Source organism: Platichthys flesus, chromosome 17, assembly GCF_949316205.1.
Source record: "Platichthys flesus chromosome 17, fPlaFle2.1, whole genome shotgun sequence".
NCBI classification, from domain to species: Eukaryota; Metazoa; Chordata; class Actinopteri; order Pleuronectiformes; family Pleuronectidae; genus Platichthys; species Platichthys flesus.
This window is the reverse complement of record NC_084961.1, coordinates 6,192,167-6,207,190: the sequence shown is the minus strand read 5'-3', so window position 1 is coordinate 6,207,190 and position 15,024 is coordinate 6,192,167. Positions and strand designations below refer to the sequence as shown.

Genomic DNA, 15,024 nt, shown 5'->3' with positions numbered 1-15,024 from the left:
CACTATTCATATTAATATGAACTTTATTTACACAAAAAGTGCTTGATACGACAAAAGTAAAAGTAAAAATTAAAAAAAATACAGGAACAAAACATTTAGATTGATAAAATAATAATGAAACAGACAAGATGTGTAGGTAATAATATTTGTGTACTAGAAACAAACAATATAAATTAATAGTGATTTCAAAGATGTTACTGATTCTGCAAACCTCCATCATGGCATGTCGAATTAATCATCGCCGCCCACCCAGCTCTGCCTCCCCCATCCTCTCAACTTCACACACCTCCTCCCCTCTCTTCGCTCCAGCCTCAGTCACAGGCTCGTTGAGATGGTGGACGGTTGTCACACATCAGCCTCTCTGGGATTATGACCATACAACAGAAGTAGGACAAACTTTACCTTCTTTCATCTCATCCCACTCTGAAGACTCCTCTTCCTCCAAAGGGAATACACTTCTTTTCTGGAGCAGGTGTCAGAAAACCACAAATGGGTTACAGTTTTATTTTTCCTCCCTTTGCCAAACAGGCATGAAGGTTGTGGGTATTTTATCCTATAGTTGGGTATTTGAGCAGAGAGCGATGGGCTTTTGAGAGCATCTATGATATTCTCTGAAGTGCGGAGTGGAGCTCTTGCAGTTTGTCCTAGAATAAAGCAGCGGAAGTCTATTGTGGGAAAGGGCTGTGATTTCTAAAGGTGCGTCTCTGGGGCCCTGCATGGAGCTGAGAGGTGTCGGAGCAGGCACACAGAGGTTTCACTGGTTTCCATCTGAGCTGCAATGGCCAAGTGGTTCAAGGAGTTTCCAATCAACCTGAAAAATGGTGCCGACAGGATCCGCTCAGCCTCCGAGTCACAACCGAGAGCCGGTAAGGGCGGCCTGGTCGCCGGCATAGGCACCAAAACGTCCGGCTCCAAAACGAGCCAGCGCAAGAACTCCTCCTCTGACAGCACCGGCGGGGGAGTTGGGTCTCTCTTGACCGGGAGGAACCGGAAAAACTCGGCGGTGGAGCTGGGCCGAACCGGTGGGAGCTCCCCGAGTAAAGATGGGAAAGTGTGGGACAACCTGTTGTCCGGGAAGAGCTGGAAAAACTCCAAAGCAGAGCCGGTGTTTGAGGAGCAGCACCGGGGCCCGAAGAGCTCCCCCCCAGCCAATGCCTCCTACATCAGCCGGCTGATCCGCCTGGACAAACAGGACAAGAGCCCCAACTTCAACAGCGGTACCATCAGCAACACAGTGGGAAGTGAGGCAGAGAAACCAGCCCAGAGCAAAGCAGAACCAGTGAGTAACCATCTGCCACCAAAACCTGTCAATAGACCATTGATATCCGGATGGAAATACGTTTAGATGCTCATGATATCTGTGCTGTTTGTCATGTTTATAGAAGTTTTTTATTCAATAACATCTCATCTTTTTTGTGATGCATGAGTTCAAATATCAAATATCAAGATCTTACAGGGCTTTATTTAAGTTATATTTTCTCGAAGTAAAGATACTGTATTTCTGTTCTGAAACATTTGAAGTCAAAGATAACTGAAAAATCCCAGAACTTAAGCCTAACTTAGTACATTTACTGTAGTATTGCACTCCAGTAACTGTCAGGTATGTCTTTTACTTTAGTATTAATATTTCCAGTTTATGCCCCTTTACATTCCCATTTCAACACATTTCAGAGGAAATGAAACAAGATAAACACACTTATCTGGTGGCTATGGTTACTATTCATCGCTGAGATTAAGATTTTATGCAGGAAACCCCCGATGGATTTAAAAACAATATGATGAACCTACCAATGTGGTATTAATAGTAGTACTTGTTGTAGCTTTTGTAGTATTTACTAAGTATAAGATGCAAATGCGTCTCCAGTGTTGATATGATGGTCAACGTAAATGAAAACTGAATCAGTGGCCCCTTCCTCTGATTCTTGCAGCAGTACAACAAAAATAAAATGTGTTGTCATCAATATTAGTGACAATGAAGTGGCCCGGCTCCAGTCCAAGCTCTGAAAATTGATATTAATGGTTCTGCGTCTTCCTCCCCTTTGTCTCAGCAACACTCCATTGTGTCCTCTCCTCCCAGTCACTCTGTCTATCTCTCTTTCTCTTCCTCCCCACCCCTCGCCCTCACACCCACCTTCCCGCTGCCTCGAATACAAAGCTGCGGTCAGACATGAGGCCTTCACCTCCTCTGGCTCAGTATTCCACTTCTCTCACCCGCCCTCCCTCCACCCCGTCGCTCTCTTTCACTAGAAATCAGGCCCCCTGGTGAAGGCTATCATATTATAAAAAGCATTGTGTCATTTGACACTCGGGTGCTATCCCAGGTTCCCTCCAGCTTGGCTTTGAAAAAAAAAGAGGAGAAAGAGAGAAGTCGGGGAGGTGGTAGTGGAGAGAAGGTGTGAAAAAGACAGATAAAAGAGAATGAAATGGGGAGTTTTATGTTTCAAAAAGGGAGAACATCTCCATTCTCCATCTCAATTCATGTATCAACCACTTGTTAAATGGCCCTTACTGAATGTAAAAGCAAAAAAAAAACGTGTATGTCTGCATTTGTCAGATTAAACCTCTATAAAATAAGAGTGTAAACAACACTGAGTTATTATCTGTCAAACATCTGCTAGTTTATTGTAAAGGCAAACAAATGAGTGAGAGAGACGGCGTCACTTTACGGGCTGGTCTTATCTCTGGCTGGTTTAAATAAACAAGAAATGATGTGACGCTGATATGATGACGGGACAGAGGAGCGTAACTGGAAAAGAGGATGTTAACATAAAGATATGAATGTGAAGAGAATGGGCTTTTAAGCAAAGAGACGCTCTTCAGAAAACAATGTATATGAGGAGACAAGATATTCTTCTCACTGAAGTCTGACATGTACTTTATTGAAGAAAAACATTTTTGTCTGAGAAAACCCTTCATCCCTGTCGGATCGGCCTCAGTCTTCCACCTCTTCATAAACACCTCATGTTCCAATTTCAATTCATTTTTCATGTAAAATGTCAAATATTTTCCAGTTCAGCCTCAAATGTGAAAATGTATTCCTTATTTTCAAACATGGCACTTTATTTAATGCATTTTCGTTTTTTGACTGTTGCACATACAAAAATACTAAATGGCAATTCAATTTTTTTTTTTAATAAACAATCGTAATCAAATAAATATAAATGAATAGATCATCACCTGCCATTGTATTTTTGCTGGAATCATCAATTATTGTGAATCTAGTGTCTAAACTATGCTTGGAACATATTGATTTCCCTGTGTGTGTGTGTGTGTGTGTGTGTGTGTGTGTGTGTGTGTGTGTGTGTGTTTTGTTTTAGCAGGTGATAATTCTTGAGGACTACGCCGATCCATTTGACGCTCAGAAGACCAGAGAGCAGAGAGAGGCAGAGCGTGTTGGGGAGAACGATGGATACATGGAGCCTTATGATGCCCAGCAGATGATCACTGGTGAGACTCACGTTTAACACTGATATGATCTCACTGCCTTGTTGTTCCAGTAACACTAGGAAGACAATCTGCGTCCGACCACGTATCCTCAACCACAGGATTCTCCTTCTCAGTCTCTCCGGGCCGAAGCAGTGAGAACGTGAACCCGCTCCCCCAGTGCTCTCTGCACCCCATGGGTTTGCCACAGCAACTCCGCTGCACTCGGACAATGGGTGCAGCTTCCTGCCCCTGCTTCCTCTTTCCTGTCTCTGTTTCCTGATACTATTCTCTCAAAAGGAAATTGGCCCTCAGTGCCCCCTCCCTCCCTCCCTCCTCTCGGATGCAGCTCTGTGTAAACCCCTACATGGACCCGTCTGCCCATTTATCAAAACTTCCCAGCATCCAGGATGACTGGTGGTCCGTCGTCCAATCGCATTTGCACCCCCCTCCTCCCCCCCGACCTTTCCTTCCATCGCTCCATTGTTTTAACTAAAAAGAGGGTTACACAATAGCCTGCTGTGAATGTGAGAATGTTTTATCGCGGTGCTTTCGAGTAGCTGTCACTTCAATCAATGCCACTTCCAGGCCTCCTCAAAGAAGTCTGCAGAGGATGTGATGATGGGACTCAGTCAATTTAAGAGGTTTTAATCACAGCGAGGAAGTCGTTAGGGGTCCGATGTCACTGTGATTCAATAAGCAGAGCCATGAGATCATTAACAGTTTAACATCAGATACCAGAAACTAAACTTATATTTGAATGGGTGTTTAATTCTGAAATAAATTCATCACGACTGGTAGTTGAAATGGATATTCCCACCCACAGAATCTATTTATTTAAATCAAAAATTCTTGTTCCATAGATGACCAAGGTTGTCCACTGTGTGAGGAATATTTTTTCTTTTTTGATCCATGGTTTATTAAAGAGGTACAGACTTTTTTAAATTATACAAAAAATATGTATAAAACATGTGACATGAAGATTCCTGATGTACATGAGTTTGTTGCACATGAAATCCAAAGTTTTCTCTGTGAAATGAATATAAAAAAAAACCTGAAGAATCATACAGAAGTGATTTTAGTGGGGCGCAGACTGGCCCCACTCGTACCATCCATCAATTTACTGTTGGTTATCTGAAGCCTCAATCTTAATCTTTAATTTCATGTGTTCCACCTGCCAGAGATCAGACGTCGGGGCTCCAAGGACCTGCTGAAGGTCTGCGTGCTGAGTGAGGGGATAGCAGAGGAGGGCCAGACCGCGCCCCTTCAGATCTATGACGTCCCGTACGAGGGGGGAGCTGATAGTGACAAGCCGGTGGTCACACGGCCGGAGCTGGATCCTCGTCCCTCCACCGAGTACGAGCTGCCGTGGGAGTGGAAGAAGGATCATATCGTCAGAACGCTGTCCGGTAAATACATCGCACACAGACTGATACCCAGATACTTTAAATTTGAAAGTGAGGGAGTTAACTTCTGAAGACACCTGAACTGAACTTCCTGCACCTTTTTAAATCAACAATCCGCTTCTTTGCATAAGTTACTACATGAAACCAGAAAGAGGGCATATTTCCAACAGTCTCCTTAAACTCAATCAAGCTGCACCAAATTGCTCACACTCATTGTTATCATATACTCGCCTTTTTTCACCAAGATCCAAGATCTGGAGAATTGGTGAAAAAGTCAAAAAGCTCCTGCAAATCTTGCAAAGTTAAAGAAAGTGCTAAATAAATTTCTTGGATCCGTCCCTTCGTGCGGATCCATGCCAGACTTCAATGGGTTCTTTGTTGGCCCTTGTTCCATCCTTCCACCAAGTTCATGATAATATTTATTACCTCCTTGGCAGACGTAACAAAAGTGCATTGCAGATTTCAGGCTGTCACTTTTCAATTGTGATACTGGATAATCCACTGAAGCACCAACCCTGCCTCTTCTCTGCCTTTGATCCATATGAAAAATATTTGGTCAAAAAACAAGTCAGGCCTGCGCTCACATTTATATTTCATATCTCGCACAGACCAACAGCATACTAAATAATATTTTCCATGAGACATCAAAGTGATGTCTTCTTATTCTATATTTACTGGAGGCGCCGGCATCCAGTTCAATCATGGGCAGAAGAGATTCTGTTATTTCTCTACATGAATTCATATCTTCTCTCCTAACTCCTCTTCCTCCAGCACAGTTTGACAGCCCTGAGCGCCCGGCCAAAGATGAGACGCCTCACCCGACGCTCACCAGGCAGCCGCAGCATCCGCCCACCCAGCCGCTGGCTCAGCATCAGCATCTGAGGCAGAAAAGCTGGACCCAGAAGATCCTGCGATCGTCGCCGCCGACCCTGACGCCGTCCTCCACGCCGGGCAGCGGCCCTGACGCCGAGGTCTGCCGGTTGGACCCCTCACTGCCCCTGGAAAAACAGAGGTAACAGTTCTAGTATTTTGTATATAGAATAATCCAGATTATTGGCAACATTTTTTATTGATTGTAGCTCAATGCGTTTACATGTATTTTTCCTTTTTGCAATAAACCTCACTCCTGAATATTAATAATCATGTTATTTAGTAGCATTAAAGTATCACTATGTAACTTTTACAGCGCCCCCTGCAGCCAAACATGGAGATAAATCCTGTTTGGCTCCGTGTCCGAGCAATTAAGTAGTTTTCATGTAGAGAAAAAAAAAAGCCTATATAGCGCTTGACTCTATATAATCCCACTCTCTGAACTGAAACACAACTGGAGGGTGGATATTACCCATGATCTCCAGCTTGCTGGACCAGAAGATCTGCAACTGGAGATCTGTACCCACTCACCAAAGTTATAGGCGTCCAGGGTGAGGAGTGGGATGGAGGTATCTCCATTCCCCCTACACTGAACCATCAAACTCATTTTAAAGCTACTGTTTTAAGTTTAAAACGTTACAGTGTTGATTTACCCCCCCTCCTGTCTCAGCTGGTACCATGGCTGCGTGACCCGCCAGGAGGCCGAGTCTCAGCTGCAGTCCTGCAAAGAGGCCAGCTTCCTGGTCAGGAACAGCGAGTCGGACAACAGCAAGTACTCCATCGCCCTCAAGTGAGTGTAAGAGGACAGTGCATGGGGAGTGTCCAAAGGGCTGAGATGATAACTCTGTGAACTCACATTGGTCTCATCCTGCAGCGTATCAAAGGAATTACATAGGTCAGGAAATATTTACTTTAACATTTTAGATTCTAAGGCTGTTAGTATTCATTCCTTATCTTATTGCAGATGGTGATTGCATGTATAAAGGTGGATCTGCTCTTTTATAGTGATTCAGTGCAGTGGGGATTTTGCTACTGAGCTGGTTTTGTTCAGTGTGTCTTAGAAGGCCAACAAGGCTGCGCACATTTTGGTGCAAGATTAATAAACATATAAAAACATATAAAAAACAAAAAGAAATGATAATTCTGTACCAGTCACAAATATTATCTCAAACAAGAGGTTTATGTGTTTTTCCTCATTTGTTAATTTGTTAGTTAGTAGGAATACGTAAAAACTACTCGAAGGATTAACACCAAACTTCAAATCGGGGAATTTCTTTTTCACATTCGTTAACATTGCAAGATAGGACGTTTTTTTCATAGAGAATAGTTCGAGAATCTTGGTGAAAATATCAGACATGTTTAGGATTCTGATATTTATGCCTGCAGATCAAAATATAACTTAGAATCTTGTGAATTTAAATGTGGTTTCTTAAGGCTTTCCCAAAAGGAGAGTGCCATGTATTCAAACCCTAATACAGCATATTCTTCAGTTTTATACAACTCCATCATCAGCAGTAAAAAAAATGTTACTCTGCTGCTAAAAGTATTCCCTGATAAAGTTTACTCCTGTTTGAGAATATATTCTACAGAGAAACAAGCTGTTTTGGAAATATTTACACTTTAATAAAACATTAATAAAGCATTTTTAAATGTTTACATCCTCAGTTGTCGTGACTGTGTTGAGCTGAGTATCACAGACATGTCAGAGGTTATCACGAGATGTTACATGAGTAGAAATGCCGCATACTTGTAAGTGAAAGCTTAAAAACATGCATGAATGATGTATGAATCAAAAACATTTATTTTGGGCGAACTCTCCTCAGGACGAGCCAGGGCTGCGTTCACATCATGGTTGCTCAGACCAAAGAGAGCGGCTACACCCTGGACCAGAGCAGCTGTGTGTTCCCCAGCATCCCGGAGGTGGTGCACCATTACTGCACTCAGCGTCTGCCTTTCAACGGGGCCGAGCACATGACCCTGCTGCACCCTGTGCCTCGCGTCCACTGAGGACTCCACCTTAGCTCCACGTTAGCTATACAAAAATAAAAACACACCTCTGGGCCTGCGCGGACGCAACGTCTCCTGACATCAGTCACAGTGAAGCTCCACGTGTACTTCTGTTGCCATGTCCCTTTCCTACACGTCCCTCTGTGTGACCCGACTGTATCACCAGACTTTACGTGTGTTTTTTATTGAACTAGGTGATTTTGAACACATATTTGCAGCTCCGCCTTAGTCTTGAATCTCTGGACGTCTTCACCTCTCTTTGTTTTACTCTGATGCATAACACACAGGCTGATGTTTTGCATGTGAAGGCTCAGCGGAGACCAGGAGGCACTTTTATTGATTAAATGTGACTTGAAGTTGTTTTTGAAAGTGACTCGTACACAGCTGCATTGTTTTAATCCTTATTAAAAGATACATATGCTAATTTCTTCAAATTAAAATGTATTATGATGGAGGAAGTGCTTCAGACTTAGAAAACTGTGTTGTGTCTCTCTGCCTCTCTCTGGTGGATGTGCTGGAACACTACACCGGCTTCATCAGCACAATGTGTCTTTTCTTCCCAGTTGGTAAATACCATGCACACGTATCATGCGTATCTTTCCACTTATCAAGATGTAGACAAACGCCAGCTACTTGATCTTAGTATGTGCAGCAGATTTCAAATTCACGCTCCTTATACTTGTTAGTTTTCTGCAACCGCTGCCCCCTGAGGTTTTCCTCCGTCTTACTGTGAATGAGGGAGTTGCTTCTACTCTAAACTGTGAAGAGTGAGTGATTCACCCTGATGTAATGTGCAGGAAGGAAAAAATGCACTGCAAGATAGTTGGAGCTTTTCAAGACAAGGACTGTGGCTGTGTTTCATTTGAGATTTTTGGATAAATAACAACGCAAATGCCAGTGGAACAAATGACGAGATACACAGTGATAAGTGAATGTCAAACTTCTGTAAGATATATAGACAAGAAATTAAGAGATATTGAAATAATGGAAACAAGATTTTTTTTATTCTGTATCAGGCCCCTGTTATTTCTCGCCCTAAAAGGGAAATGAAGCCAAACAGCAAAAAATTTGTGAACGTATTATATTCCCTGTCTTCTTTTTCTTTGTGTTTTATAAATATAACGCAAACACCTGACATGGTTTGTCTTGATTTGGTGACATGATGGAAATCCTTTGGTCTGCAACAAAGAGGGATTCAAGCCCTAAGTGCCATAAATAAGATCCTAGTTTTGTCTTGTATCCCATTTTTTTCCTGGCAGCCTGACACCGCTGTGTCTTCTCTGTGATTTAAGGAAGTCGGTTTGTGGTTCTTGGCAGCGCGCTCACAAAGAAGTAATCCAAGGAGACACACCTGTTATACATTTTTCACCGTTGTCTTTTGATATGTAGAGACCTGATGTTCAGACATTGTAAAGGAAACGCTAATAAGAAATAAAAAGGTCCTGAGTCTCGGTGCTGTAGATCCCCGGTGCAGCTTCTCTCTGACCCCAAATAAATCAACAGCGTAAACAGCAGAATGTGAGTGTGTTTGTGTGAATGATCAAAGCAGCGACTCCTCCCCGAGGAACCGGCCTCCTCGCACATCCTGGGATGACTGAATGGGGGCATGTTGTTGAGCGTGATGAATCTTTTAACTGCAAGAGTTTGATTGTGCTTTCAGCAGTTTGCTCATTTGTCTGGAAGTTTAGATTGACATGCTTCTTAAAGGGGGGGGGGGGGGGGGGGGTCAATGAATATGCCAGGTTGAGGGGGGAAAGGTCCAGTGGAGGAGATTAGGTTTAAGCCGAGGATCGTGTTGAGCACAAATGGATTACCTGCAATGAGCACTGCAGTTAGTGCTGTGTGTACGTCTAAGGTAAAGGCGGTTCTAAAAATAGGATAAATAGTAAGAGTAGTATCATTACACCCATGTCAAGGACTCTTAATGTCAAAGAGGGGGAAAAAAAGAAGCAATTGACACCATCCCTCTCTCCTTCCCTCCTTTTCTTACATATCATTCGTCCCTCTCCTTTACCTTCCTCACTGTCGGTGTCATCCGAGGCTGATATCTGTCGCTCAACTGTTTGTCCTTGACTCACCGAGACGGGACGCCATCGCCGTTTGGTGCCAAGAGTTCGGGCTTTAATTCACGAAGGCATCTCGTTTCCTCTAAATCCAGAAATAACGTTAAGTCGTCCCATCAACGTTGCGTTACCTCATAAATAACTGTTTGCTGTTTCCTTCTGAGGCAGACTGAAGTGGAAATAAAGTAAAAGTACAGATGTCACTCTGTGAAAATACAAAATTACAAGTTAAAGCTCTAGATTCAAAGGTTTCTTTAGTATTAATAAGTGTCAATAACAACATTGTCCATGTGACTGGTTTATCATTAAAAAAATTGCATTGTTACATTCACCTAAACATTTCAGTAGAGCACATGACTCGGCCAAGGCCCAACTATCCCTCTATAAAAACCCTTTTAAAATGTAATAGATCTGAATTTGTATTTGGATCTATACCAAATTACAGACACTCATAGACATTCTAGATCAAGATCCATGAATTCTTCTCTGAAACATCAATGAAAATGGCAAAATACATTTAATGGCTTGTTCCAAATGTGGATTTGTGTTTATCCCTTTACATCTAGATCTAGCTGCACCAAATCACACACACTCACAGATATCAGTACACTTTATATGCATGATTATTTGCATCAAGATCCATGAATTATTCCCACCAAGATTATTATTTTCAAATAAATCCCACATCTCATCATGTTACAGAAAGTGTTAAATTGTGGATCCTCACCAGAATTTAATAGATTATTTCCTGACCCATATCACATCCTTCGCCCAAGTTGTTTGGTAATCCGTCCAGTAGTTTTTGTGTAATCTTACTCACAAGCACACAAAGAAACTCTAGTGGTGAAAATGTTCCTCCTTGGTGGAGGTCGAAATACAGAAATACAAATATACTGAAAGGGTCATAAGTCAAATTACTCTCCCAGCAAAACAATGGTCCATGTGACTGGTTTGTCATTAAAATTGAATTATTCCATTATCTTAAATTATTTACTTGACTATTTTGGGCTCTTTGGTGAAGCTGCTAATGACACACAAACAATTGACATGTGACACGGGGCCCCCAACAACAAGTGCTTTATTGTAAGTGGCCACAAAAAGATTGGAAACTAATGGTTGAATGCTTCTTTGACCGTCGGTTGTATGTCTAAGCTCAAAGAGTCTGAGAATCCTGCAACAGACAGTAACTGGACACCTCCCCTGTCAGAGTACAAAGTGCAGTATTTCCCTGTGAAATGTTTTGCAGTACGAGTGTAGCGTATGAAACTTTGTAATTCATAAGTGTCCCGGCTCCTCCTTGGCAGTGATCTGAAGCCATAAGGTTTCCCTGAGGCCCTCCGTCGAGATGGATTTCATGAAGCCGAGGAAGAGGGGCCTTCTCAAGTTCTCCCCAAGAGGGAGTGAGCTCCACCTGGAGAGGAATAACTCATCAGATGATTATAAACCTGGATCCACCTACGCTGCTGTATACTTGAATGAATAATCTCATTTTGTTCCCCTGTGTGTGTGTGTGTGTGTGACATCCTACTCTCATGACAGCCGGCCCCTCAGGCTTCTCGTGGCAGCCTGACATGATCGCCCGGCTGACTGCGCCTGATGGACGTGGCGACTGGAATCCAGGGTGTCGCTTGACCTGCTCCGCTGGTAATCGAAGTGCCCCTGCCATCGTTATCAGATGCGTCTGACTCGGTGGCAGTGACACGGCCCTGGCTCTGTGTTGCTCATCTCCTTTCCCCCGCGGAGCAGACGCCTGCCACGTGTGATCCATCAGCGGAGACGCTCGTCTTTCCGTTTGAATCGTCTGGCGAGGACAGCCGTGTTTTTAGATACTGCTTGCGGGACGTCTTCCAGCCATTGTACGACTGAGTACGGTTGAAAGGGGCCATTTGATCGAGTGTTAAGTAACTGGAATCAATCATGTCTCAATGTGGATCCCAACTGATGCAACACTTCTACAAGCACATAATTGCCATATTCATCCGCCTACGAACATGTTGAAATTCCCCTTTGCTCTCAACCTGACGCCAGAAGAAATGTTCAGTCTCAAACACTAAATAACTCTTGTTCCCTATGAAAGACCTACATCATTCCTGTTGCCACTGCTGCTCCTTTTAAATGCAAACCTGTGAACATCATGTAGAAACTTCATTTACTGTGTCGGAATCTAACTAAGTGCATTTACGTGGGTTTTTTCTCAAGGTGTCTCTTGCCCTATAGAAGGGATTGGCTCAGATTAAACAGAATACGTGATGGTTGGATGGTTTAGGGTTGTGGCTCTGGAGCATATTGTGTGAAAGTATGAATTCGTTTTGTTTCTTCTTTCTTGTCCAACTGACGACTTCACGACCCCTGAGATTTATCCTGTGACCCTTAAGAAAGGCCCGACCCCCAGACTGGAAACCACTCCTGCATTTAAGCTCGACTTTGACCCGATACAAAAGTCAAATGTTAGAATATATAAGTATATAAATCGCTGATAATACTTGTAGTATTGTTTCATTGGTGCTTTAAAGGATCTGTGCACACGGACACTCGTCCTCTTGGCATACTAAATAATTCTCCCTTTTCCCACCCATGCACCTGCACATTAGGGAACAGATGACCTGACTCCAGGTCAGCTTATTCTGTCCACCCCCTTTAAAAGCAGTTGATAAATTGGTCCTGTGGAATGAGCCGGGCTGCAGCAGGGTTAACAGTCGCGAACGCCGTCTTGTTTTTTTAATTATTTACCTATCTGCCGGGCCGTGCATGTTGAACTCAAACATTCAAACCAGCCAATCAGAGGACGCCCTCACTCGAGGAATGAAAGCAAATAGGGTGAGCTCCGCCCATCTACACTAACTGACCTGTTGTTTTTTTTCAATTCTAGGTAAGAGGAGTCGGTTGAGCTCATAAAACGTTCAAGCACATTACAGATCTCCCTCAGCTGCTGAAGTTTTCAAATGACAAGCTGCGGTAAAAAGCCAACAGGGTGGAAGAGGACATGTTGATTTACTTATCTGTGTGTGTCTGTGTGTGTGTGTTTGTGTGTTTGAGACACTGAGGGACATGTGTGCAAACAGTCACAGCAACTCCAACATTCCTCTGTGATTATACCACCACTTTCCAAGTTACATACTTGACTGATGTACTCCATAAATTGGATTCACTCCCCGCCTGCGCTGCTCTTCCTTCATTCACAAACACACACACACACACACACACACACACACACACACACACACACACACACAATCGACGAGACGCACATTTACACACACACATACAAACACTCTCTCCCCTTATCTTCCCCTCACACCCTCAGCCCGTCTCTCTCTTTCTTTCCTCCTCTCTTTCCCTCTTTTGAAGAAGTTTTCCATGCAGATCCAAGTCAAACATCTGGCTCAGCTTATATCTAGTGGAACAAGACTTGCAGGATATTGTTGGCAGGATGCATGAACTGGAGCAGTTTACTCTGTGGGAATCCCCAATACACACACACATACACACAAACACACATACACACACACTGATGGACGCTCACACACAGGAACACACCTTCTTTTTGCTGACAGAGTTTCTCTGTGCACCATTCAACTCGATTTCCAGGTGCGGCGATTCATTCCCGACATGTTGATGAATATTTGTGCAGCATTGAAAGGAAGTGAATGTGAAACCAAACCCAAACACACACACACACACACACAAACACACCACAGTTGGTTGTTGGTTAAATGCAATGTTTAATATCTTTGAAGAATGCATTAGTTATTACCCCAAAAAACGATTACAAAATAGGTGCAGGAAAGTGGGTAATTCATATTCTGTTGTTAAAACACAGAGTACAAACAACGATACGATCATCTTTCAGTTATATTTATATGTGATCAGAAGTTATTCATGTGCAAGAAATGCTCAAACAAGCCCAGTGTGCGTCCTGCAACAAAACTTCCTCTCTCCACCCCCCCCCCCCAGTGCCTTTATTCAGAACTTGCGAGAAACTGTCTAAACTGCTGCTGGATGTGAGCTGAAGTTGGAAGATTCCTCGTCCTGTTTGTGAAACAAGCTCCGGATGTGCTTTCGGAATGAAAAAGTGTTGCAGGGAAAACACTGGACTCCTGCTGAATGCCCCCGTGCCCTGTGAACCCACAAACTATCTGCTGGAACGCTTCCCTTATGTGTAGCCGGAGTGTTTACGAATTGCACAAGACAAATATCCATTCCAACTCTGTCCTCTATGTCTCCTGATTTACAGCTCTCTCCCCTCCTCCTCATCTACCTCCCTCTCTTCTTCTCCCCCACTTCCCTTCCCCCCCCCCTCTCCCTCCCTCCACTCTTCTCCCATTGCACGGCTTCAATCTTTCTTCTCCGCCGACTCGGATTTGCTTCCATCTTTCGGCTTCTCGTCTGTTTTGTACTCCAGGAAGAAGTCGTTGCAGGCGACTGTGAGGGCGCCCATCAGGATGATGAACTCGGTGAAGTCCACCTCCCCGTCGTTGTTGGCGTCCAAGTCGTTCATCACCTTTTCGACTCCTTCATTATCTTTGGAGCTCTGTCAGTTGGGAACACAGAGGAAGAGAGAGTTAAGAATGTGTTCCCTGTTATGTGTGTGTGAGTGTGTGTGTGTCGGGGGGGCATACATCACTGCACAGGCCTGTTCCAGCTTGTGCCGTCAGTGTATTTGAGCGCATACCTTCACTTCTGTGTCACATATCTGCAAACTGCATCAGTGTGTTAGTGTGCAACAAAATATGTGCCTCTTCACACACTTCTCCTCTTACCCCCAAGTAGCTCCCCAGCTCCTCCACCAGTAGCTCCTTCAGCTCGCCCCGACTCAGTGTGTACTTGTCGCCCTCCTTCCCCGAGTACTTGTGGAAGGTCTTTATGAGGATCTGCATGGCGCTCTCCAGGTTGGAACTGGGCTCCTTGGACATGCTGGGGAGGGAATCGGGTCAAAAGGTCAGACTCCTTCACAAAACGCCCGCTCCAGGCCCCAGCTGCATGTGCGGCCACATAGCAAACCGGGGCTGAAGCCACCTCCGAGACAAAGTGATAGTTGGAAAGGCAGAAGGGTGGAAGGAAACATAAAACAGAGAGATTTTCCCATTTTCACAGAGAAAAGGGTTGAATAACACTCTGCAGGTAATGCAGAGGCTATTACTGACCCTAATTTGGGAAGTGTGGTCACTGTGTGTGTGTGCGTGCCTGTGTGTGTGTGTGTGTGTGTGTGTGTTTGTGTGTGTGTGTGTGTGTGTGTGTGTGACCTTACTGGGCGC

General features: G+C 43.9%; 2 protein-coding genes across 3 annotated transcripts; one reads left to right on the top strand and one right to left on the bottom strand.

The window, feature by feature from the left end:
- The first annotated feature begins 326 nt into the window (after positions 1-326).
- On the top strand, positions 327-8,838 carry LOC133972964 (SH2 domain-containing adapter protein E-like). Of its 2 annotated transcripts, none has more exons than XM_062410598.1 (6): positions 327-1,279; positions 3,321-3,447; positions 4,605-4,832; positions 5,601-5,841; positions 6,370-6,489; positions 7,523-8,838. In XM_062410598.1, the coding sequence occupies exons 1-6, from the start codon at positions 779-781 to the stop codon at positions 7,704-7,706; spliced, it is 1,401 nt and encodes a 466-aa protein (XP_062266582.1). In that variant the 5' UTR covers positions 327-778; the 3' UTR covers positions 7,707-8,838. The 2 variants fall into 2 exon arrangements, with proteins under 2 accessions (XP_062266582.1, XP_062266581.1); XM_062410597.1 differs by having other exon boundaries at positions 3,318-3,447.
- Positions 8,839-14,099: 5,261 nt separating this feature from the next.
- s100s (S100 calcium binding protein S) lies at positions 14,100-14,688 on the bottom strand. The gene is made up of 2 exons (XM_062410050.1): positions 14,530-14,688; positions 14,100-14,300 (listed from the first exon to the last, which is right to left on the bottom strand). Exons 1-2 carry the CDS (start codon positions 14,680-14,682, stop codon positions 14,103-14,105), a joined length of 351 nt encoding a protein of 116 aa, XP_062266034.1. The 5' UTR covers positions 14,683-14,688; the 3' UTR covers positions 14,100-14,102.
- Between the last annotated feature and the right edge of the window lie 336 nt (positions 14,689-15,024).

Coding starts and splice junctions, on each gene's coding strand:
- LOC133972964 (XM_062410597.1), top strand. CDS start 779: ATGGCCAAGTGGTTCAAGGAGTTTCCAATCAACCTGAAAAATGGTGCC. Junction 1,280..3,317: donor CCCAGAGCAAAGCAGAACCA/GTGAGTAACCAT, acceptor GTTTTGTTTTAG/CAGGTGATAATTCTTGAGGA. Junction 6,490..7,522: donor AAGTACTCCATCGCCCTCAA/GTGAGTGTAAGA, acceptor AACTCTCCTCAG/GACGAGCCAGGGCTGCGTTC.
- s100s (XM_062410050.1), bottom strand. CDS start 14,682: ATGTCCAAGGAGCCCAGTTCCAACCTGGAGAGCGCCATGCAGATCCTC. Junction 14,301..14,529: donor AGCTGGGGAGCTACTTGGGG/GTAAGAGGAGAA, acceptor CCCAACTGACAG/AGCTCCAAAGATAATGAAGG.